Source organism: Pimephales promelas, chromosome 4 (assembly GCF_988280905.1).
Source record: "Pimephales promelas chromosome 4, fPimPro1.hap1.1, whole genome shotgun sequence".
NCBI lineage: Eukaryota > Metazoa > Chordata > Actinopteri > Cypriniformes > Leuciscidae > Pimephales > Pimephales promelas.
Window position 1 is genome coordinate 20,272,954 of NC_142772.1, and position 23,809 is coordinate 20,296,762.

Here is a 23,809-nt window from a genome sequence, read left to right on the forward strand (position 1 = left end):
TTAGTTCACCCAAAAATGAAAATTAAGTCATTAATTACTCACCCCCATGCTGTACCAACCCCGTAAGACCTTCGTTCATCTTCGGAACACAAATAAAGATATTTTTGATTGAATCTGAGGGCTGGATGACTCTTCCATAGACAGCCTGAGGGACTGCCTCTTGACGGCCCAGAAAGTCATTAAAAGAAAAGGTTTAAATATTCCATGTGCCTACAGTGGCTCAACTATAACTTTATCAAGCGACGAGAATACTTTTTGTGCAAAAAAAAAACGTAAATAACGACTTTATTCGACTTTCCATTACTTCCTTATGGGCGCATGCGCGAGAACTGAGACGAGACCGTTCTTCTTCGACTACTTTTTGTTACCGGCTGCTCACCGCTTAGGAGTTTTACCGCCCCCTACCGTATAAGATGACGTACTGAAATAGCCGGAGGCGCAAAACGTTCTGTTTACAAGCAGTACGTCATCTTATACGGTAGGGGGCGGTAAAACTCCTAAGCGGTGAGCAGCCGGTAACAAAAAGTAGTCGAAGAAGAACGGTCTCGTCTCAGTTCTCGCGCATGCGCCCATAAGGAAGTAATGGAAAGTCGAATAAAGTCGTTATTTACGTTTTTTTTTTCACACAAAAAGTAGTCTCGTCGCTTGATAAAGTTATAGTTGAGCCACTGTAGGCACATGGAATATTTAAACCTTTTCTTTTAATGACTTTCTGGGCCATCAAGAGGCAGTCCCTCAGGCTGTCTATGGAAGAGTCATCCAGCCCTCAGATTCAATCAAAAATATCTTTATTTGTGTTCCGAAGATGAATGAAGGTCTTACGGGGTTGGTACAGCATGGGGGTGAGTAATTAATGACTTAATTTTCATTTTTGTGTGAACTAACCCTTTAAACTTGGGTCTTGAGACTTAAACTTAGGTTTTTAAGTTGAAGTTTTTCATATAATAGTTCTTTTTATTTATATATTTAGTTTATACATTACTTCAGCTTTATTTCAGTGAAGAAAAATGTTTTTTTAATATTTTAGTTTTAGTTATAGTTAACAACAAAAACAACTCTAGAAATATCAAAGGTCACATTTGAACTTACTAACACCAAGGCCACATCTTCAACAGATCTGTACAAACATGATGATACACTAATGGATCACACTCTCTCACACACAGTTTTATGCTGGCTGTTAATCCAATATTTCAATCAGCCCATGTTATGGACGCTATTTCTGCCTATTTTTTGCCCTCTCAAAGGGCCTTCATCTCAAACGCTTCAAGGCCGTATTGAAAACACGCACTCGTGTTTTCACATTCTTTTCTGAGGAGTTGTTTTCTTTTTCATCTCACAGGCAATAATAAACAGCACTATCACCCCGAACATGACCTTCACGAAGACGTCTCAGAAGTTCGGGCAGTGGGCAGACAGCCGTGCCAACACAGTGTATGGGCTGGGTTTCTCCTCTGAGCATCATCTGGCCAAGGTGGGTGAAATGCTCTCTCTTTCCTATCTCTCATTTTCTTCCCTGTGTCTCTGGAGGGCTTGCTCTCCCTTTCTTTCGTTCTCTTCCAACCCCTGTGTTTCTGTGCTGGGGAACACCTACACACTGTGCCCTAATGAGGAGCTGTACAGTCATCTGTGCGTGGGAGGCTTCTTCTGTGCAGTGCTTTCCTCTCTTTCTCTCCCTCCATCTCTCGCTCCTCTGCATTATGATGATGCACCACCTCATCTAGTCTTCCTCTTCTCTCCTTCTTTTTCATTCCCTCTCACTCTCCTCTTTCCTTTGCTTTTACATATGCTGTATTTACTTTATACAAAGTGAATTATATAGCAGTATTTTCACTATTATCTATCATTGTGAAAATGTTGTGTTCATTTACTCACTCTCATGTAGTTCCTGATCTTTCTCACTTTATTCTGTGGAACACACACACACACACACAAATGGACCATAACAGTATCATAAAATAGCACTGCGCAAAGTTTAAATGTGCAGTTGTTACATTAACACGTTATTTCTACTTCATTTTAATTTAAAAAAAAAAAAATATATATATATATATATATATATATATATATATATACTGTAAATGTGACCCTGGATCACAAAACCAGTCACAATGGTACATTTTCAGAAATGGAGATTTCCATTGAGATACAACTATTTGAAAATCTGGATTCTGAGGGTGCGGAACATCGAGAAAATAAATCACCTTTAAAGTTGTCCATTTGCATCCACTTAGAAAAATAAATGTTTCATATATTTATTGTAAGAAAAATTAACTAAATATCCTCATGGAACATGATCTTTACTTAATATCCTGATGATTTTTGGCATAAAAGAAAAATCTATAATTTTGACCCATACATTGTAGACTATTTGTTGGCTATTGCCACAAATACCATACTTTTGACTGGTTTTGTGATCCAGGGTCACATATTTACTTCTGTTAATTATATGTATTAAATAATATTTTGTGTAATACAAAAATATAATGCAATAATTATTTTTACAAAATTTAATTCCGATTATGTTCCACAGAATAAAGAGTTTTGATATCACATGAAGGTGAGTAAATTATTAAAAGATAATTGGTAGCACCTTACAATAAGGTTTCATTTGTTAACATTAGTTATGTTCTTATTGGACTAACAATGAAAAATACTTTTAAAGTATTTATAATCTTTCTTAAAGTTAATTTTAACATTTACCAATAAATTATTAAAATCAAATATTGTATCTGTCCATTTTATTTAATGGACTTGAGCTGACATGAACTAACAATGAACAGTTGCATTTATATCAACCAACATTAACAAAAAATAATACATACTCTAACAAATGAATTGCTCATTGTTAGTTAATTTTAGTTATTGCATTAATTAACATTAACATTAACCAGTGTTGAGGGTTACTCATTACAAGTAATGTCCATTACGTAATCGGCTTACTTTTTTCAAGTAACTAGTAAAGTAACGCATTACTTTTCAACAAAATATTTGAGTTAGTTTTTTAAATAAGTAACAGAAGTTACTTTATTTTCCCATAACTGACACATTTGTGTCTCCATGTTGAGAGAAATGGGGTGCAGAGGCATTGTGTGAGCTGTCTAAACCTGATGATTATTAGTGTTCTAGACTAAATGTGAACATGCATTTGAAGAGTTTGGTTCCAAAACGCTATAAATCCATTTTGATGAATTTGAGTAAAACTGTGTTTTCTTTAGCAAGAAAATGGGAAGATGAAAACCACTATTTTCGGTTTCAAATTTTCACATAGCATTTGTAGGTTATAATAACAATAAAAAATGAAATCCAGGTTTTGATTTCCAAAGATTTATTATAAAAACAGATCGTTTTTCCCCCAAAATGCAATAAATTCAATAATTAATTTTTTTTCAAAATGCAATTAATCAAAATAAAATTTTATACACATTGAATTTCTTGTGAATACTATAAATCCATTGCTTTAATATAACAATATTCGGTAACACTTTAATGGTTCATGTCATGAATTATCATGAATTCATGAATAAATGAATTATGCATTAATTCATATTAATATCATCAGGAACTATCAACGTTTTTTTTTTTAACAGTTCAATGTTTTTCATTCATGACTTCATGGATGAACAAAACCTTAATTAAAACATTAACTAAGACGAGCACATCATCATGAATTATGATTTATTAAGCATGATCTAACGTTATGCATTTTGCTGTTGTCAACCTTGGGATGTCGCCGCTGAACTTTTTTGACGGCTGGCTTGCTGGCTTGGTCCTGCTCGGTTTTCATTGACTTTGAATAAAACAACTGAAAGTTTTCCAAAAGATCCTCTGGGGGTCAGTGTGTCAGCGTGACAGAAGTTTGATGCTGTCGTGTGAGAACAAGCAACAGCCGGCATTTCCTCCTCTCGAGTCCATCTTCTTCCTCACGTAAATGATTCGATTTCGATGTCACGTTTACCCATGCAGGATGTCTTACCCTCCGCAGATTCACCAATGCTGTCAAAATTATTCATTTTTTTGTTTGTTTGTTGATCGAAAGGACAAAATAGAGAAAACCTAGGAAGCCGGGTTAGTTAAAGCGCTGCCGTTACTGTTTACATTGCGTGGAATGGTGCGTTGCGATTGGTTTAGCGGATATGTGGCATTTTGCAGAAAAGGGAGACTGGCGTTTGTCGCGGTTTGGAAAGAAAGGGAGAAAACATTACAGAATAACACGGCGGATATCCCATTTTACGTAAAATTAAACATTGGTCGGTATTGAAAAGTCCGATTTTTGCAGTAACTCATTTTTTTAAAAAATGGCGTTTATCGCGTTTTGGAACCAAACTCTTCATTTACTCATCTCACTTGCACAAAAACAGATTAAGTATTCTTAAAAGGAGTAAAAACAATGAATAGCAAACTTAGAATATTAAGCAATCCTGCTGTATTTAAATTATGCCATAAAATAGTCTATTTCATAAACTATTTTGTTAAATAAATTCACATAAGGTCCCAAGAATATGCTTATTTTTGTTTGTTTTCCAGAAAGACTTCAGATAATAGGTGGATTAATGTAAAGTGGAATCAAAGAGGTATAGATGGGCAGGCCATTTAACGCCAGAATAAAAGCTAATAATGGCAAATACAAACAAAAGAATAATGATAAAAAAAAATAACGAAGATTTGGTCCCAATCACGGCAGAGGTGTAAAGAGTTTGTTGAGTAAGAACAATAGAAACATGAATGGGACAGTTCTCTTCACCAGACATTAGACAATAGACTGCAAATGGGTGATTACAGGGCAAAAAATGTGTTTATTAGCATCTTATCAGCCTTCTTTAAAAACTTGCATGACATGGTCTTATAAAATATTTCCTACAATTCATAGTTTTAGAGATAACATCCTCAGATTTGAAATGAAGAATGAGCAGACGTTTGGCTTCAGCATAGTTGAGTTTATATATCTCCATAGACTGTTATTTACGAGTAATTAACTCTTAATAAAGTTCACTTGAACTGTAAACTCTTAGGTGTTGGCTTTATAAATATATGCGTCTATTCAGAATGACTTATGAGCTGCAACCTTTTTATTTTGGGTATGTCATTTATGCCCCACTTGGTGTGGGGGAAGGGGTTAAACATCATATTTGTATTGTTTTTGTTTTTATTGCTGAAGTAAGAATTTTTATCTTTCGTCTCCTGCGTCCAATTTTTGTGCAAATCAAAATAGCTGCAAAGCTGAAAGGTTTATTTGAGCTGCACCCTCAGCTGTGAATCTGCATTTCTTTTAGCTTGAGGCTTCTTCGGTTCACCTCTGGTGTACTAGAATAGAACTTTTTTTTGTTATTACAAAAATGAACAAGCAAGCCCAGCCCAGTAAATAAGTAACAGAATTAAGTTCATTTTTAGGGACAAAATATAACGCATTACTATTAACTTTCCCCAACATTAGCGTTAACTAATGGAACGACCTTATTTAAAGTGTAACCATATTTTTGTAAACTCTCTTTAATTACAAATGCCTCAAACTTCTCAAAACACTCAGGTATATTCACTCTAGATCTGATTTTTAAACATTATTAATGGAACAGCCCTGACCTAAAAGTGTACATAAATCTTCCTGCTGGATATTCAGAGGAAAATGCTTCAGTCCTTTCAGAGCCAAGGAAGCTTTAATGGGAGCAGTCTATATTGGGAGCTGTGACCATTGCCCCTTTTTTTTAGAAGATATACCACATATCCAAATTTGTTCATCCATTTAAACACATAAACATGATCTTCTTATTTCTGTCTCTGTAGTCAACATTAAAAGAACAGCATTGATAGTCACCAGCATAAATAAAAATTGCATTTTGTATGCATGTCTCCTGCTTGGTGTGCTGGTGTCCTCATCAGTATTTTTTTTTTTTAGCTAGCTTTACCGGGAATACTTTTTTGATTGAACTATTTACCCAGAAAGGTCATGCTGGTTGATATTCTTCATCAGCTGGACCAGCACCAAACTACCAACCCAGCAAACAGGGAACATTCTCAAAACTTTTGCTAACATTGTGGCAAGAAGGTTCTCTCAAAGTTTTGAACAAATGTTCTTCCAGTAACTATCTTTATCTTTAATAAAGTTCTAAAAAAGTTAGCACAAAATTATTATTTATGCTTTTACCTGAAACATTTAGTTGGATGTTGGCCTTTAAAAAAAAAAAAAAAAAAAGTTAGGCTACTACTTATTTCAGAATATTCAGAAATATTCATTCAAATGTAACACTCCCATAATATTTCCAAAATAATAAACCAGAACATTCCTTTTTAACGTTCACATTTAAAAATCAGATGCTTTGAACATTCAGAGAATATTCATAATTAACATTTGTAACTTAATGGGAATTTTATCAAACTGAATGTGAATCCCATGGTTTAAAGGCTTGAACCGGTTTTCTCTTATCAGTTTGCAGAAAAATTTTCAGAGTACAAGGAAGCTGCTAGGATGGCCAAGGAGAAGTCTCTAGAAAAGATGGAGCTGGCAAGTTCGCCCTCTCAGGTATGCCCTGTAATGTCTGAACTGTTGTTTTAGTGTATAGTGTTTACATGGAATAAAGTTTGCTTGGAAGACTTATAAGTCATTTAAAAAATCTAAATCCGTAATAGGTTTTTTTTTTTTTTGCAATCAATATATTTTCCATTTATGATTTATTCTTATTAATACAGTCTAGTGCAGAACAATTATGTTCATAAAGACTGGTCACAGCATTTCAGTCTCCAAGGGAAATGTCTCTAAGAAAAATGTAGTTTTCCTAAATCCCCTGTTCTAATTAGCAGCTTAACAATTATATATGTAAAAGAAGATTATGTATTGACTATGTGTGGGTGCAACAAATTAATAACCCACGATTAATGTCTTTTCACAGGAATCGCCTGCCGACATTCATTCCCCCCTGACTCCACCCGTCACTGCGGACCTCTGTCGAATCAACGGCACTGGTGATGACGTCACTCTGTCTGACGTGTCGCCGAATTCTATGCTCCAATCAGACCTTTCCCCGACCACGCCGACCCTTGCACACAGGTAACTGGGGCTCAATATAAAATCTTTTCAGAATCCTGGTACAACAAGAGGTAACATTTTATCTCGATAGTCCACTTTAGACATTCTACTAACTTTGCAACTACATGTCAACTAACTCTCATTAGAGTATTAGCAAACTTTATTTTGATGGTCACCCATCAGACTTTACTGACTAAAAGTAGCTTTGGATGGATGTCAAGTTATTCTACTAAAGGCCCCGACATACTCACAGTGAAGTTCTTTTTCGTTATTCGCTTAGGGGTAAAAAGAAGTTTGTGACTATAGTGGTTTACTGTAAGCGAACATCGATGCCGCCCACACTGCTGAGAGCAGCGTTTAGATGAAATGTTAACATGTGCTGCTCTCTTTACTCTCAATACTAAAATATGCACACAATAAAAATGACAGTGGTAAGAAAACAGCTATTTAAAAGGCATCTGATCATGTGGATATGTTTGATATGTTGACTTCTGCACTATACACAATAGATTTATGATAGTGTTAAACATGAAAAAAAAAAACAGTAACAGTATCGCTTTCGATTAGAACTACAACTTCATCTGACAGTGACGGACGGAACAGAAGAAATTAACCCGGATAAGCTTTCCATGTCAAAAAGGGCGGAGCCTCTGTGGCTACACCTACCTATTATGTAATTGCAACAGAATGCCATTGCACACTGAGTCCGAAATTCGCATCCAAAATTTTCGCACGTTAAAAAAAAAATTCGACCTCACGTTATGTCAGTCACGCTTGCACACCGCCTCCGAAACTTTCGTCCGTCGTAAAATTAATCGGATCGGGTTCGATTTTCTGCGTTTTTCGCATCCAGAGCCAGCATTTTGAGAGGTCTTTTGACAATTCAGGGCCGGGGGGAGCTCGTCCTCAAATCATTGCACATATGCGCCGTGCTTTCAGTTTCGGTTTTCAATTCGATCAAGTGTTTATGTTCTCTTCTCTATATTGGATTATGAAATTAATAAACATCCCCTTTCAATCAGATTGAAATTTAGGATCGAATAAGGTGTGATTGAGCAGCCTATTTGATAACTAATGTATTGTTTGGGCACAATATATACACAATATACACAATAACAGCCTAGCTGTTCTGTCTGCCCAGCGCTTCCACCGGGCCACGCGCGGGTATGTGTGTGTGTGTGTGTGTGTGTGTTTGTGTGTGTGTCCATACCTGGTCCATACCAGACACACTGCCAGTCTCCGTTCAGAATCGATTGGTTTACGGAAATTGGTGGTCTTGTTTTTAATTTGTGGCTCCAGAATCGCTAGCAAAGCATCAAACTGTCCCACTGACATTCTGAGGTAAATTTTGAATCGCTCAGGATAAATTCGCAACTCCTTGATAAGGTGGAACTCTCCTGTCTCGGCGCAATTTCAGGATTGGATGGACGTAATATTTTCTCTTTCTTCTCTTTTCAATAAGAGAGAGGGCAAAAATCATCCTCACTGCTTGACGAATCCATTTGGTATTTTTGCGTTTTTTCCCGCAAAGGTTTAATAAATACGCAACGGACTCGGTGTGCAAGGTTTCTATGCGTGACGAATTTTTAGGCTGACGAACACAAAAATACGCATACGAAAGTTTCGTACTCAGTGTGCAATGGCCTTAAAAGTAGTTTGAATGTGTTTTACCAGCCGTAGCAAACGTTTCCATTTTGAAATTGCCAAATTTTTAAAAATTAATTTCTACTATAAAGCAGCTCTCCAATGTGTTCAAGTTTTTACTCGCGTACGTCCAACAGTGACGGACGGAACAGAAGAAATGAACCCGGATATGATTTCCGTGTCAAAAAAGGCGTGGTCTCAGAGCCACACCTACCTATTACATAATCGCCATGGACCAATGGTAGTTTGAAGGTGTTTACCAGCGGGAGCAAACTTTTCCACTTTAGCAAGCTGTATCGAACTCTTGATCCGAATTTCAAATAAACATATTTTGGCCTCATTTTGTTCGAAATGACGTCACACCAGTTCATTCGATTTCACTTGAAGTATATCGGGCCCTGAACCCTTACCCATCAGTCTACTAAAACTCTAATGAGAGTTAGTTGACCAGTATGGGAAATTAATGAAAGTTAGCTGACATGTAGTTACTTGTAGTTAGAATGTCGACAAAAAAAAGAAAAAAAAAAAAAAGAAAACGACAAGATTTTTGGTTTATTTGTCTCAATTATTTCTTTAATTTCTGCTTTTTTTATTTTTTTTGCACGCATTGCTTATTTCCTCTATTTTTACATTTAGATTTGCCTCCATCTTAAAGTTACTCAAAACTCTCACTTTAAGTGAATCTTTAAAAACACTATTATTTAATAACAATTTTAAAATTTTAATTTAAATTTAATTTAAATTTAAATCTAATCTATTGCAAACCTCAAAATGAATATACATTTTTCTACGGTAAATTATAATGTTGCGATGTCTAAATTCACTTGTAGCACTGGTTGATTTAGTTTTTTGTATGTATTTAGACAAAATAATATAGAATTTTAATATCAGCTGTTTAAGGGTTATCAGCCCGGTCTCATCCCAAGGTATCATATACGTAGGTCACGCTTTTGAAATTGCGTCTACATCCGACGCACATCGCACCCTTTAGCGTCAAATGAAACGCATATATATATGGGCCAGAAGGCGCCTCCTAGTGGTCTAACCCTAACATTACCCCAGACCTAAACCTACCCATAAGCGAAGCGTGTTACATTGACGCGAAAAGGGTCCCATGTTCGTCGGATTTAGATGCAATTTCAAAAGCGTCACCTATATGACGCCCTAGGATGAGAATGTGTTGTTATTAGTCATAATCAAAGCTAAACAAATCATGTATTGGCTCATTAGCCAGAATTTTTTATATTAACACATTCCTAGTTTATTTGTTGCCTTAAAGTAGTGTAAAAGTTAGTAATAACAGTCATACGTTCATTGCACTTTTCTTGAGCACTTTTCAGCAAATTATTTTCAGTATGAGCATTCAGACACTTGTTCATACGAGTATGTACTCAGCAGCTTTTTTAGTCTGACTGCAAAGGCAACATTTTGAGTCCATTTCACCAGGTCTCTAGATGCTTGAATTTGAATTGGTTGAGCAATCCAGTGCTTCAGGTTCCAAAATAGCATCCTACCTTTTCTTACATAATCTCAGGTTAATGTTTCACTCTCACCTGCCACTTGAAAAATACTAACTGATAATTGGACGCAAATACACAGTGGACCAAACCGCATTTAACACCCACACTGAAGTTTTCTTCCAGACAGCTATATATGGTTTTATAATTATCATGAATTTCAGAAGCATCAATAACTTTATTTTTTTTCTCTAGAATAATATGTCCAAACAACTCAGAATTATATAATACAGTGGCACGTTTTCAACCCAGAGCAAATGTGACTTATGAAGATGGAGGCGGCGTCATCTGTTGCAAAATGTGTCAGAAAACCCACTGTTAAATCAACACAACCTTTTTGTTTACAATGTGACCTCAAATAGGATTGTCTTTTGTCCATGTGAATTCATATATTATGAACAAATTCATATGGTCTTTTTTTGTCTTTTTTTTTCAGACACGTGCTTAAAACTTGTCGGGTCTGCTCCTACTGATAGCATCATTTCACAGCTGTTTGACACGACTACAATGTTTTAATAATGAATGCACTTTTATGCAACAATGACTGTAGATGCAACCAATTCTTTCTGAAGTTCTGTTATTATTTTTAGACAGATATGCATATATGGGCCCACCTCATATTACGTGTCTTTAACTAATATGTACTAAATTAATCATTTGATACAATGCACTTATTGTGTTCTTACAAGTTTTTACATTGTACTTGTATTTTAAAAAAAATCCTGCATGTAATTACATGTATCATTACACTGTTGACCCTTGCCTAACACCTTAACCAATCCTGTCCCCAAACTAACCCGTATCCCACCTCAAATTGCAACAAAATCATTTTGCAATACAACACAATAAGTACATTTTACCTGACAATATTTTTTTTTTAAATGTAAATGCACAGTAAAAGACACCTAATGTAAAGTTTGACCGCATAGTTATGTCAGCTGAACTCTCGTGATGTTGTTTTAATGGTAATGTTTTAATTTTTGGAAACTGATATTTTCTGCAATTTTTTTGGGGGGGAGAATCTTTTTGTGACTTTGTTTTATGGTCTTTTTTGTATCAAGTTGTGTTTCTAAGGTTGATATCTGTAAATCTGACATCACATTTAATACATTTATTAAATGTCATTCCACTTCAATTTCTCAGTCTGCTGAAGTTTTCCAACTTGAACTTTAACAATGCATTTGCTCGTGTAAAAATGTTTGACACGAGTCAGGGATCTTAGTATAGCAAATTGTCCTTTTAGTTTGGCCAAGACTGATTCATAACACTTTGATATTATAAATTATTGGTCATTTATATTAACAATCAGCAATTAACTCTTCAATGAGGCTGATTTTGAAATGAATAATATTATTAGGTCCCTTAAAGATGACCTGACTTCAAAATTCCCCTTAAAATACTGTTCCTGTCACTTGACGAAGGTGTAAAACATGTATATGAATGTGGTGAATGTTACCCAATGGTTCATAGATAGCCTGTCGAGTGTATTTGTTCTGCTTTGGCTGTTATAACGTGGTGAGATAATTCTCTAACCCACAGTCTTGTGCAGTACATTAAAGTGAGTGCTGAGAGGCTGGTTGGGCAGTTGTCGTGAATCACAGTGTCGTGAATGACATTTACAGTGGGGCTTAATATGATACGCACACCAAAATGTGCGTTACACCAATCAATACTCTTTACACTTCATTACGGTCTGTTTTTTCATGTGGCGTATAGAAAACAGTCCATTTTATTGGTGACTTAAATGGTATATATGTAACAGAGGTGCATTGTGGATCCATTGAAATGATTTACATGTTGATTACTGGGCTGTTGGAGGAACGATCAGATGGAGATTGTTTATTGATTCACATTCAGTAGGCTTGAAGGACAGTCACGCTGACATTATGCTGTTCTTTGTAGTTGTGTCATGAGGACAGCCATATGCTTCTGTGCACCTGCATATATACAATGGCCCTTTAAAAATAATACCACTTGGTTTGAGATTTCATATCTAATGCAGTGACATTTATTTGTTAGCCTATAGTGTAGGTGTCCAACTTTGTATATACGAATAAGAGGCTTAAAGACTTTTTAGAGGAAAATCATTTATTACATGAAAACAGTATACATCATAAAAGTACATCATGAATAGACTGAGAATGAAATAACATGGTTGATAATCTATGACTTGCAGTTTTTTGACTAAACTGTTTGTTTCCAATAAGTCCATAAAAACAGCATACAACTGCATTGAACTGATTCTTATGTGTTCTGCACAATCAAGTTCAAACACTCCTTTCGTTGTTTGGCTTAAAAATGACTATGATTAAATCTAAAAGTCTGATTGAATTAGGCTCTAGTCAAATCCCATTCAGTCAACACAGAATGCACATTTAACTATACAATAATATACAACATTTGTTGACTTACCAGGCTGAAGTCCCTGTTTCTCTTAGCTTGAAGCTGTAAGACTTCACTCTCATCTTCTCTCCTCTCTTTCTCCTGCAGAGGAACATTTCTTCTCCTTGTGTGCGGCGCTTTATAGCCATGTGTGTCTCCAGCCTGTTGTGTCACAGATCCAGTAGGAGTCGGAGAGTGTGGGTTGAGGTGTTGTCTGTCAGAGCGGGGGTCGATCACGTCAGCCACAGCAGAGGTGGTGGCACTGGGGGAGATGAAAGGGAACTGGCGGCGCTCCGTACAGCGTAGGCGTCAGCGCTGAGGACTCAGTGCACGTGTCCTGAGCGACGGTTTGCGTGGTTAAGCCGCGGCGGTGGAGTGCGTGGAGAGAGGCAGAGGAGGTGGGATGTGTTCTGAGATGTTAAACAGGATGACAGCGGATGGGATTCCTCGTAGTCTTTGGAGATGTGGGACGCTTATGTATTCACTGGCACTGGGACACTGTTTCAGCATTTGATTTTTTTTATTTATTTTGTCAGTACACGAGTATCAGAGCACATTGTAAATTTATGCTTGATTTGTTTGTCACTACATGAGGAACACAGATGGACTGATGAGAAATGGTGGAATATATAACCGAAGAGTTAGCCTCCTCCTTTTGTCCTTACACTTTTGAGATCTCTTTTTGAAGGCATTCTGCTTTGATCTATTTCAGCTTGTCACATTCCATTAATAATATTTATGCTAATGACATTGAATCTGGATCACAGAGAATTTTATCACCCTTGTTAATTGCTCTTGAACTGCGTCCAAGTCTTGGTAAAACACAGAATGGTCGAATTAAAAACCCTTGCATCCAACTATAATTACTGTCACGTTTAAAATGACATTTTTCCTATGTCCTCTTAACAGTCCTCATGGTCCAGAGACTAAGCGTGACGCACAAGCCCTCAAAAGTGAAGCCAAAACTTCTCATTCACCCCCCAGTGACCGGTCCTAGTATAGGTCATAAACCCCGCCTCGCCATGTTATTCAATGGGACGTGAGACCAACTAAACAATTAAATTACACTTCACATATCCTTTTTCCAAAGATAGTTTCTGTCATTTACTGCAGTTTCTATCACGTTGATGTAATTTCAAGAGTTTGTTTTTTTGTTTTTAATTAGTTAGTTAGATGCTATAAAAACGGTGCTCTGACATCATGATTGACAGCTGTGATTGACAGGTTCTCTGTGCAAAGTAGTCACTGAAGCACTAGCAGATTTTTTTTCGTAATGTTGACTATGTGGTTAGTAGTTGTATTTACCTTATTTTAACGAGGTATTGCAATCATCATTGTAGAGGAACGTAGCAGACAGAGGCCACTTAAAGGACAAGTTCGATATTTTACATTTAAAGCCCTGTTTTAAGATCGTTTCTGATGAAATAGAATGGTTTGGATTGTTTTTTAGACAGATGCTGCTGTCACGAGAATTTCTGTTTCTGTGTTAGCACCCCCCCACCTTTATAATGGAAGCATAGGTGCACTGGAACAATCATTCGTAAAAACGCATAAAACTTTAGTTTACAAAGACGTGAAACTCACCGAGTGGTCTGGGGTGTTCACTGATATGCTCACACAAAAATCGCTACAAAAGATGCTTTCCAACAGGTTTTATCGTAGTCAACCCCATTGACTTGTATTGAATGTTCTGTGATGTCCGTTATTACTCCGCGGCTTGGAAACGGAAATGGGCCTTGTTTGTATTCTTTCTGTAGTCTTATGCAGTCGCGTGCATAGGTCGCGTGTATACAAGTGGTTTGCTTGCATTTGGCAAAGGTGCATTATCGCCACCAACTGGGCTGGATTGTCTATTATTCAAGCTCTCAACGGAAGAATGTCCGGCTGTGAGGTGTTCGGAAAAATAGGTCTACAGTTTTATAACTAATGGTAAAACACCCGTTGGAAAGCATCTTTTGTAGCGATTTTTGTGTGAGCATATCAGTGAACACCCCAGACCACTCGGTGAGTTTCACGTCTTTGTAAACTAAAGTTGTATGCGTTTTTATGAATGATAGTTCCAGTGCACCTATGCTTCCATTATAAAGGTGGGGGGGGTGCTAACACAGAAACCGAAAATTCTCGTGACAGCAGCATCTGTCTAAAAAACAATCCACACCATTCTATTTCATCAGAAACGATCTTAAAACAGGGCTTTAATTGTAAAATACCGAACTTGTCCTTTAAGAAAAGTGCGGGGCATGTGCTTGCGATTGATTCTGCGAGAGTGAGGGCGGGGCCTTGATTTCACGGCTTTACTTCCTGCTCACAACTGTGCATGTCTGGTCCCGAAAACGCAAGTGCGCACATTCAAGTCCCAAGATGTCAGCGCCATATCGCGACATTGGTGGCTTCAGTTTTCTCCGATGGAAAAGAGCGAAGGGGTGTCGTCCATCTTTTTTACAGTCTATGGTCTAGACCAACTGTTATACTGTTCTCGTACAACATCATCATCAAACATTGAAGTTCAATTCCAAGAGCCCTATCATACACCTGGCGCAATGAGGTGCCAGGCGTGATGCATGTGTTTTTTTTTGCTAGTTTCAGCCCAGCGCCATTATCATTTTATCAAAGTGTGCCATGTGGTTTAAATAGCAACTACTTTTGCACCCATTTGTGCGCCCATGGGCGTGCTGGTCTGAAAACGAGGTGTGTTCAGGGCAGGTGCATTGTTGGCACTTTGTTATTTTGCTATGTTTAATGTGCGCCTATTGGCGCGCATACATTCTGCTTATTACACACACAGGAACATGTGCTGCTGTGCACACAAACATGCCAAATATTATAAATAAAAGCATTTCAATGTAAAAGATTATTGTTGTGTACATAAAGATATGGTGGAATTCGGCTTGTCCCGTAGATGGTCTGCTTGCACTCTTTAACCTCACGAATGAGCAGATCCGTTTCCTCTCTGGAGATGTGTTACGTCTGGTGCAACTGGCATTTAAAGGGAATAGGAAATGAAACTCTGATTGATTTATTGCATGACATGTCTAAAACACACCCATCACTTATTAAGAGAATAGAGGCAACCCCTTTAGACGATGTGATGGGCGCACCGACCATTTTTGCCGTCGTTAAACTAACAAAAGTGGATTCGGACCTAAGTGTACTTGCGCCGTGTGCTTTAGACCATGCACTTAGATTGTTAAAATAGGGCCAGAATACTCAAGAATGCAAGTGCAGAGAATGCATGAAAGTGCCCGGATGTGTTCTTGAACGCAAGTCTGTTCTTTGTGCTCTTGAAATTGAGAAAAACCCACTGTCCTGCAAAGTTTAACTCCAACCCCAATTAAACACACCTGAACCAGAAAATCAGGGTCTCACCAGGCATACTAGAAACTTCCAGACAGGGGTGTTGAGGCAAGTTTGAGCTAATCTCTGTGGGACCGTGGCCTTCCAGAATCAAGTTTCGACGCCCCTGGTCAAAGAATCATTAAGAATGGGAAGAAGTCTCTTATTCTCACCAAGGCTGCCTTTATTTGAGTACAAACAGAAATATTGTGAAATCTTATCACAGTTAAATATAATTTTGTTCTATTTAAATATATTAAATTTTAAAGCTGAATTTTAGTGTCACGTGATCTTTCAGAAATCATTCTAATATGCTGATTTGGTGCTCAAGAAACATCTCGCTTCAATATTTGTGCTCTGTAATATTTTTGCAGAATGGTTTAGTATTATTATAAATGTCTTTACTGTCCTTTTTGATCAATTTAATGCACTCTTGATAAATAAAAGTATTAAAAAAATTAAAACCTTACTGACCCCAAACTTTTGAGCGGTAGTGTCAGATGTTTCAACGCATTGTCATCCTAGGGCGTCATCTAAGTGACACTTTTGACCATGCGCCTAAATCCGACGCACATGGCAACCTTTAGCGTCAGTTAGATGGCGCGGGTAGGTTTAGGTCTGGGGTAGGGTTAGGGTTACACCAGTAGGAGGCGCATTTCATATTGACACTAAAGGGTGCCATGTGAGTTGGATGCCATATGCGTCGTTTCACTGCGTCTCTTTAGTAAATATTGACAGTAGTTTTTTAACGCCAAAAGAGGGTTTGCGCTGGCACAAGCTGTTGGTAAATCTGGTCCCTAATATGAAATTCGATTTTATTACTGTTTCATTCTTCTCTTCAAAAAGTGGTCATAAATTAAATTGATCACAGTTCATTTATTCTATTGACAGCTTTAGTTTTTAAACTTAATACAGCTTAATACAAAGCAAGTAATCTCGAGAGACTATTTTAATAATTTGTGTTGCTTCAGTACAGTGACAATATAAAAGCCAATTGCTTAATTAGACAAAAAAGTATTTAACAGTTTATTCATTTTATGCGTGGAAGATATATTTAGCCTCTGGCTGCCTTTATATTTTAGAAAGTGACTCCCTCACTGGGGGATCTGAAGATTCTTGGCATGAAAAAACCCTGGCCTATAGATTGAATCCTAAGTCTAAAATGGACCACAACAATCAAGGATACACAGTATGCAAGGTTGATTTTAATGTTGTTTTTTCATTTTTGTCTACAGCCCGACTACCAACAAACACTGGGAAGCAGAGCTTGCAACACTAAAAAGCAACAATGCCAAGCTCACAGCTGCTCTACTGGAGTCCACAGCCAACGTCAAACAATGGAAACAACAGCTAGCAGCTTATCAGGAGGAGGCTGAAAGGCTACACAAACGGGTGAGGAGGGGAGAGTTGACCTTGTAACTCATTATCATGAACATCTGACAACCTTGGGTTCAATATATCTAGTGTTGTTGTCTAGAACTAAGCAATGTCAGTCCTGGAGAGCCACTGTCCAGGACCTATGTTAAAGAGCACCTCTCATGGATTTTTGAAAATGACTGTTCATGTGGTGTGGAATATAGCTCTAAGGGAATGAAAACATCCTGCAAAGATTTATATCTGAAAGTGCACCGTATATAATGTTATTGTCTTTCAAAAGTGAGAGTCGACTCTGAGTCTATGAAATGAAATGTTTTTGAAACGAGTCATTAGCTGTTTCGTAGTGACGTAGATACGAAACATTAGCTCATTGGCCGCTCCCAACAACTGCGCGCGCAGACAGAAGTGTAAACTTGAAGTCTAGTCTAGAACACATTCAAAAACTTCAGCTGAATAGCGCCATGTCGAGAAGACGCTGTGTTCTACATTGCAAAGACAGTTCAGCAACTTGTTTTCATTGCCCAGAGACGAGCATGTGAAGAATCGGTGGTTAGAGTTCATATTTGCAACGATACCACAACAGTATAGCCCGAACCTTGTGTTCTCATCATTTTAATGTCGAATCATTCAAAAACATAAATGAATTCAAATGTGGATTCGCAAGCCGGTTGTTCCCGGAGGAGGGCTCAGTGTATATGGATCAGGTTCGTCCTCCTTCGAATCACAATCTGTAAGTATTATTAATAATGTTTGCTGTTATGTTTTCTGTAGCATGCACAATATAGTTATATTGTGTTGTGTGTGTTTTGCACACTCCGCGCAGCTTCTAAGCGGGGTAAAGTTAGTTTTGTTTTTGATATTCACCAGACATTCATTGAAAAAATGGCAATTACCTCCTAAACGACTTAGCCAAATATCACTTTGCTCTATATAATAAGCACTGTTCCTCAAAAGCCGCCGCAATGTGAGTTTCGCCGGGAAAGCTTGCTCTTGATGTAGACGCGAGTAAGGGTGATGGGCGTTACGTTGCCGACAATCTCTGCCTACGGTTTACCAATAACAACTGACAGGGTCATTTGACCAATCGCCGCAGATTCGCGTCACTCAAAGGAGGTGTTTGGGAAAATGAATCGTTGAACGATTCATTTGGAGTCGTTGAGCAAATGAGGTAAAAAAAAAATGCATATTATAAAGTGTTTTTTATCCTTACATGCACGTTAAACTATTTTTGGGAAAAAACACAAATAGGAACATTTCAAATGCTGTGATAGGAGCTTTTTAACTAGGCTAAACCTGCTGGTAAATTTCCTAGTGTTTCCTAGTGTAGTAAATTTCCTAACGTCTATGACAAAGTTGTGAATGTGAACTCCCCTTTTAGTTTAGGTCTTAACTAAATTTGTAAACTCTTTTTTGTTTGTTTGTTTGTTGTTGTTTTTTTGGTCTGCAGGTTTCTGAATTGGAAAGTCAGAGTAGTCAAACCAATGTGATCAAATCCCAGAAAACGGAGCTGAACCAAACAATAGAGGAGCTGGAGTGTACACTGAAGGCAAAAGAAGAGGTTTGTTATGTCGTTTGGTCGATGATATCACTAAAATCCTTCTTTCAATATGTTTTTTTGGCTTTGCCAGATGCTTAAGCCATTTAAACTTCTTTTTTACTTGTTTTTCAAAGGAAATGGTGCGATTGAAAGAAGAAATAGAAAATGCAAAGCAGCTTCAAACTCAGAAAGATGAACTCACTAAAAAATTAGAGGTAAGAACAGACATCATCCCACCTCTCTCCGGGAGTCTCCCACATATTGATAGCGGCTCCCTGATGCTCGCAATTTATATACAATATTCCGGAAATCGAGCGAGCGAGAGAGAAAGCATGTTTCCACCTGGTTAAGATGCGTTTACGATGAACTGATCGCAAGTGGTCAGCCAAGACGCATTACCGTTATACCTGGTAATATCATGCATTTGGATATTGCTCCCTTTTTTCATCACACTCAAATACATTACTTTCACTTTCGGCTCACAAATACTATTGAATGAGCAAATAGTAGCCTATAATACAATTTGTTTTATATTATTTCTGTGCCACCTCCCGAAAATGAGTTTTTGCAGGGTGGACTGTCTGTAAGAACAGTGAAACAGTCATTGAAATATTAAAGTATGTACAGTATAACATATATTGATCAGTCAGTACAATTTTTTTTATAGAGAATTCTACTTTTTTTCAGCAAGGATGCATTAAATTGATCAAAAGTGACAGTTAAGACATTTATAGTGCTGCAAAAGATTTGTGTGTTAGCATGGTCAATATAATAAATATACATTGTTATTGCAGCAAAGGGAGGGGGACTCTCTATTAGTTATTATGGTTTTGAAATTAAATATTCAACAATGTGTTAAAGGTATAGCGGAGGATCTTTCCGAATTTTAGAGAAGACCCGCCCTCTCCAATTTTTAAAAAAATGCACATGGACAAACACAACACTCTTGCTATTACGGAACGTCTATTACGCCTTACACAATTATGTTGCAAATTATAAACTAACTCAAAAACATTCATAAAAAAAACAACATGTCAAATGCCCTTCCGTGTTTTATTTACTTATTATACTGATCGATTGAGTGACCGAGGACTCAAGACATGGTATGTACAACCTTGTATCACACGAAATACGTTCTGAGGAAACTATTTTGCAAATCGCAATTACGTTACATGGCAACATATAAGCAGTGCAATTACGTTGGTCCTTAACCTAATATGTCTTATTGTTAATAATACGTTATTTTTATACATATGTAATGGAAAAGTAGCTTGTTGCATTTGTGTAATAATAAACACACAAGGTTTTAGAATATTATAATATTATAATATTATATATCATACACTTCGTATAAATTTTTTCTCTTTCGACCCTCAGCCATTTTCAAAGGATTGCTGAAACCGCAACTCCGACATAATACACCTGAAAGTGAAGGGATGAGCACGTACGACGGCCTTACGTAAACATATCACCAGAATGATTGACACTTAGGGGGACCAATAGTATAGACTACCCACCCGGAAAAAGAAAATCCTGCGCTATACCTTTAACACAAACTTTTGTCCATGTCTTATAGCTGTAGTGTAATGAATACCCAAACGGTGTGTTACAGGACACAGATTTGCGGAACAAGGAGCTTGAGGAACAGTTGGTTGATCTGGAGCAGCGTCTGGAGTCAAGTCAAGTAGATCAAGAGAACCTCCGCAAGAACCTCAAAACTCTGCTGGAGATTCTGGATGGAAAGATCTTCGAGCTGACAGAGCTGAGAGACAACCTAGCTAAGCTCATAGAGGACAGCTAGACTCCTCAACCGCTAGCCTCAAAACTTGATTTTAATGCCACTTTCCTCCTTTTATGAAATACACAGCATCCGATTCAGGCCGAGAGAGTCTGGCGTACTTTCGAGCGACTGTCGGTCTCTCCTTCACTCACTTACATGGAATGATTAACCATTGGTTGCACTTGATTTTGTATTTTTGAGGTGGGTTCGTTCTCTTCAGTGCCACTGCTACCTACCAAGTTTTATCGTCAACAATACTCCTGTACTTTTATTGATGTTTCCTTGAATTCCCAATCCCAAAATCCCAAATTAGGCAGCCTGCAAAAAAACAAACAAAAAACAAACACATGGCTGCATATAGGCTCCTACTCTTTAAAGGTGCTGGTTTCGTGTGCCTGGCTGTTTGGCGTTAATGGACGTTTCTTATGCTGCTGAGGACACTACATGAATTACACTGACTGGATCTTCAGTCGTATTTTAAGACTGGATATTCAGAGCCATATGTTGTAGCCAAATGTTATTGGCTTGCCTCTTCCCCTTCATGGAAACTGCCTCAATGTTAGGTCAGTCAAAGTTTCAGGATACTCAACCGCTGACCTAAAAAGCTCTTGACATTTAGCAGACTCTGAGACGTAGATGTGGCATATGCTTTAGGCCTGTAATATACACTGAGCAATATTAGTGTGAGCGTTTGTATGCCAGATTAGTGCGAGCCACCTCAGTGCGTCCGTCAGGTACTCAAACAGTGGAAAAGACGAATTTATGTCCTGCTATAGTTAAACTCCGGATTTCTCCAATGACCAGTGTAATGCTTTCGGATCGTACTGGCCTTATAATAACCCGTATCTATAAATTTTTTCAGGATTTTCTTGAAGACGAGGATCTTCCTTTGTTTGTTGACTTACCAAATGCAATTATGTACTCAATTCCTTACAATTTTCAATAACGATATTATTGTAATATTTAAGAAGTCCATCCTGCTGATGGGTATTATGATACATAGATCACTGTCAGTATGATTGTATTTATATGTGGGAAAGTTCTGTTTTAAATTTCCCAATGTTAATAAAGACTATTTAAAGATATCTGACTGCATTGTTGTTTCGAAGCAAAGCGAGAAATGATAGTGTGACACACCAAGACTTTATAACATTTAGACCCGCAATCTGTGAGAGAAACAACAACTTTCTCTCACAAAGTGATTTGCTTCAAGGCAGGTCCGTCATTTAAATTCACAGGGCCCAGGACTGAATTATGGCTCTATGAGTAAGTTACAGTATGCAATATGATTCATAGCAGACCTCCTTTGTCACAGGACCTGCGATAATATCCTGATTTTACCCCTGCCACCTGTGTAAAGTACTCTAGTAACAACTGAAGAACAGAAAAAAGAGGGAAAGAAAGAACCTTTAAATCAGTGGTTCCCACTTCCCAACCTTTTTGACACCAAAGACCCCCAATGTCTAAAACAACATTTGAAGGCCCATTACTTTTTTAGTGATTTACTGGATAAGTATTAAGAATGAGGATTTTTTTTTTCCTTTTTCTTTGCTTAACTGGAACAAAAAAGGTATATTGAATAGAAATGCCCATGGAGTTGTGAGGTTGTACTTTTACAAGGTTTCAGAAATCACACTATTAAAATTATTATTTAGATCTGCTGAGATCTGCTTTCTTTAATCCTAAACCTGAACCTTTTACACAAGGTCTGAAGGTTAGCTTGACAAAAAAGCCATTTCATTCCCTTTTTAGAATGTTCACGTCTAGTAAACACGTCTAGAATTTCAGTGCAGGTCAGTAACACGTCAGAGTGGTGCAAGTACCCTGGACAACCTTATACAAGTCTTCAGTTGTGGAGCAGTGACACTGTGTGGTTGGAAGCAGAACTAGAATATGTATGTCATTTAGAATCAGAATCAGAGTTAGCTTTATTCACCATGTGTGCATGAACACACAAGGAATTTGGTTTTCAGGAGCTCTGGGTACATACATACATTCATACATAACACAAGAAGATATAATGAACATTTAAAAAAATAAAAACGATAAAGTAAAAAAGGCTACATCTACGTCAGAACACTTGTAAAAAAATATGTATTCACATGCAAGTATGTATTTATTGTCCAACACTCAGGTGGCAAAAATGTACAGAATTATGAATGGTAAAAACAGGTAATTGTGTTCTATGTATTTAAGGTGGAGATGGCATGGGGGGGGGGGGGGGGGGGGGGACTGTTTTAGTTGTAGACCTGTGCTCCAGAGGCACTACCGTTATAATGATAACGGCTAACGTATAAAGGCAAGAAAGGTTTATTTATAGAGCACATTTCAAACACCATGGCAATTCAAGCCATGGCTGAAACCCTGTGGAGAAGCAGATAAGAGTAAGGAAATAAAAAAAAATAAGAGGTTAGAAAACACATATACAGTACATAGTTATTTAACCTTTAACATTTCGCAACATAACAGTAATGCACATCCAGGGCATGAAGCTCCCGTTCCACCACATCCCAAAGATGCTCTATTGGGTTGCGATCTGGAAAATGGTGACTGCCATTTTAGTACACTTTTTAGTACAATTCATTGTCATGTTCATAAAGGTGGCCATAAAGAGATGGACATGGTCAGAAACAATGCTCAGGTAGGCTGTGGCATTTAAACGATGCCCAATTGGCACTAAGGGGCCTAAAGTGTGCCAAGAAAACATCCCCCACACCATTACACCACCACCACCAGCCTGCACAGTGGTAAAAAGGCATGATGGATCCATGTTCTCATTCTGTTTACGCCAAATTCTGACTCCACCATCTGAATGTCTCAACAGAAATCGAGGCTCAACCGACCAGGCAACATTTTTCCAGTCTTCAACTGTCCAATTTTGGTGAGTTCTTGCAAAGTGCAGCATCTTTTTCCTATATGTAGTGGAGATGAATGGTACCCGCGCGGTGGGATCCTCTGCTGTTGTAGCCCATCCGCCTCAAGGTTGTGTGTGTTGTGGCTTCACAAATGCTTTGCTGCATACCTCGGGTGTAACAAGTGGTTATTTCAGTCAAAGTTGCTCTTCTATTAGCTTGAATCAGTCGGCCCATTCTCCTCTGACCTCTAGCATCAACAAGGCATTTTCGCCCACAGGACTGCCGCATACTTTTCCCTTTTCACACCATTCTTTGTAAACCCTATAAATGGTTGTGCGTAAAAATCCCAGTAACTGATCAGAT

At 37.7% G+C, this 23,809-nt stretch overlaps 1 protein-coding gene across 3 annotated transcripts in view; it reads left to right on the forward strand.

Moving 5' to 3' along the window:
- The window catches only part of homer1b (homer scaffold protein 1b), a 40,568-nt gene extending 19,633 nt beyond the window's left edge, over window positions 1–20,935 (forward strand). For all 3 annotated transcript variants that reach the window (XM_039662112.2, XM_089130099.1, XM_039662111.2), the window contains 7 exons: window positions 1,343–1,474; window positions 6,425–6,517; window positions 6,885–7,042; window positions 17,133–17,289; window positions 18,722–18,832; window positions 18,946–19,026; window positions 20,424–20,935. In XM_039662112.2, the coding sequence (XP_039518046.1) occupies window positions 1,343–1,474; window positions 6,425–6,517; window positions 6,885–7,042; window positions 17,133–17,289; window positions 18,722–18,832; window positions 18,946–19,026; window positions 20,424–20,612 (921 nt within the window). In that variant the 3' untranslated portion in view covers window positions 20,613–20,935. The remainder of the gene's footprint in view (window positions 1–1,342; window positions 1,475–6,424; window positions 6,518–6,884; window positions 7,043–17,132; window positions 17,290–18,721; window positions 18,833–18,945; window positions 19,027–20,423) is intronic.
- Window positions 20,936–23,809: the final 2,874 nt, after the last annotated feature.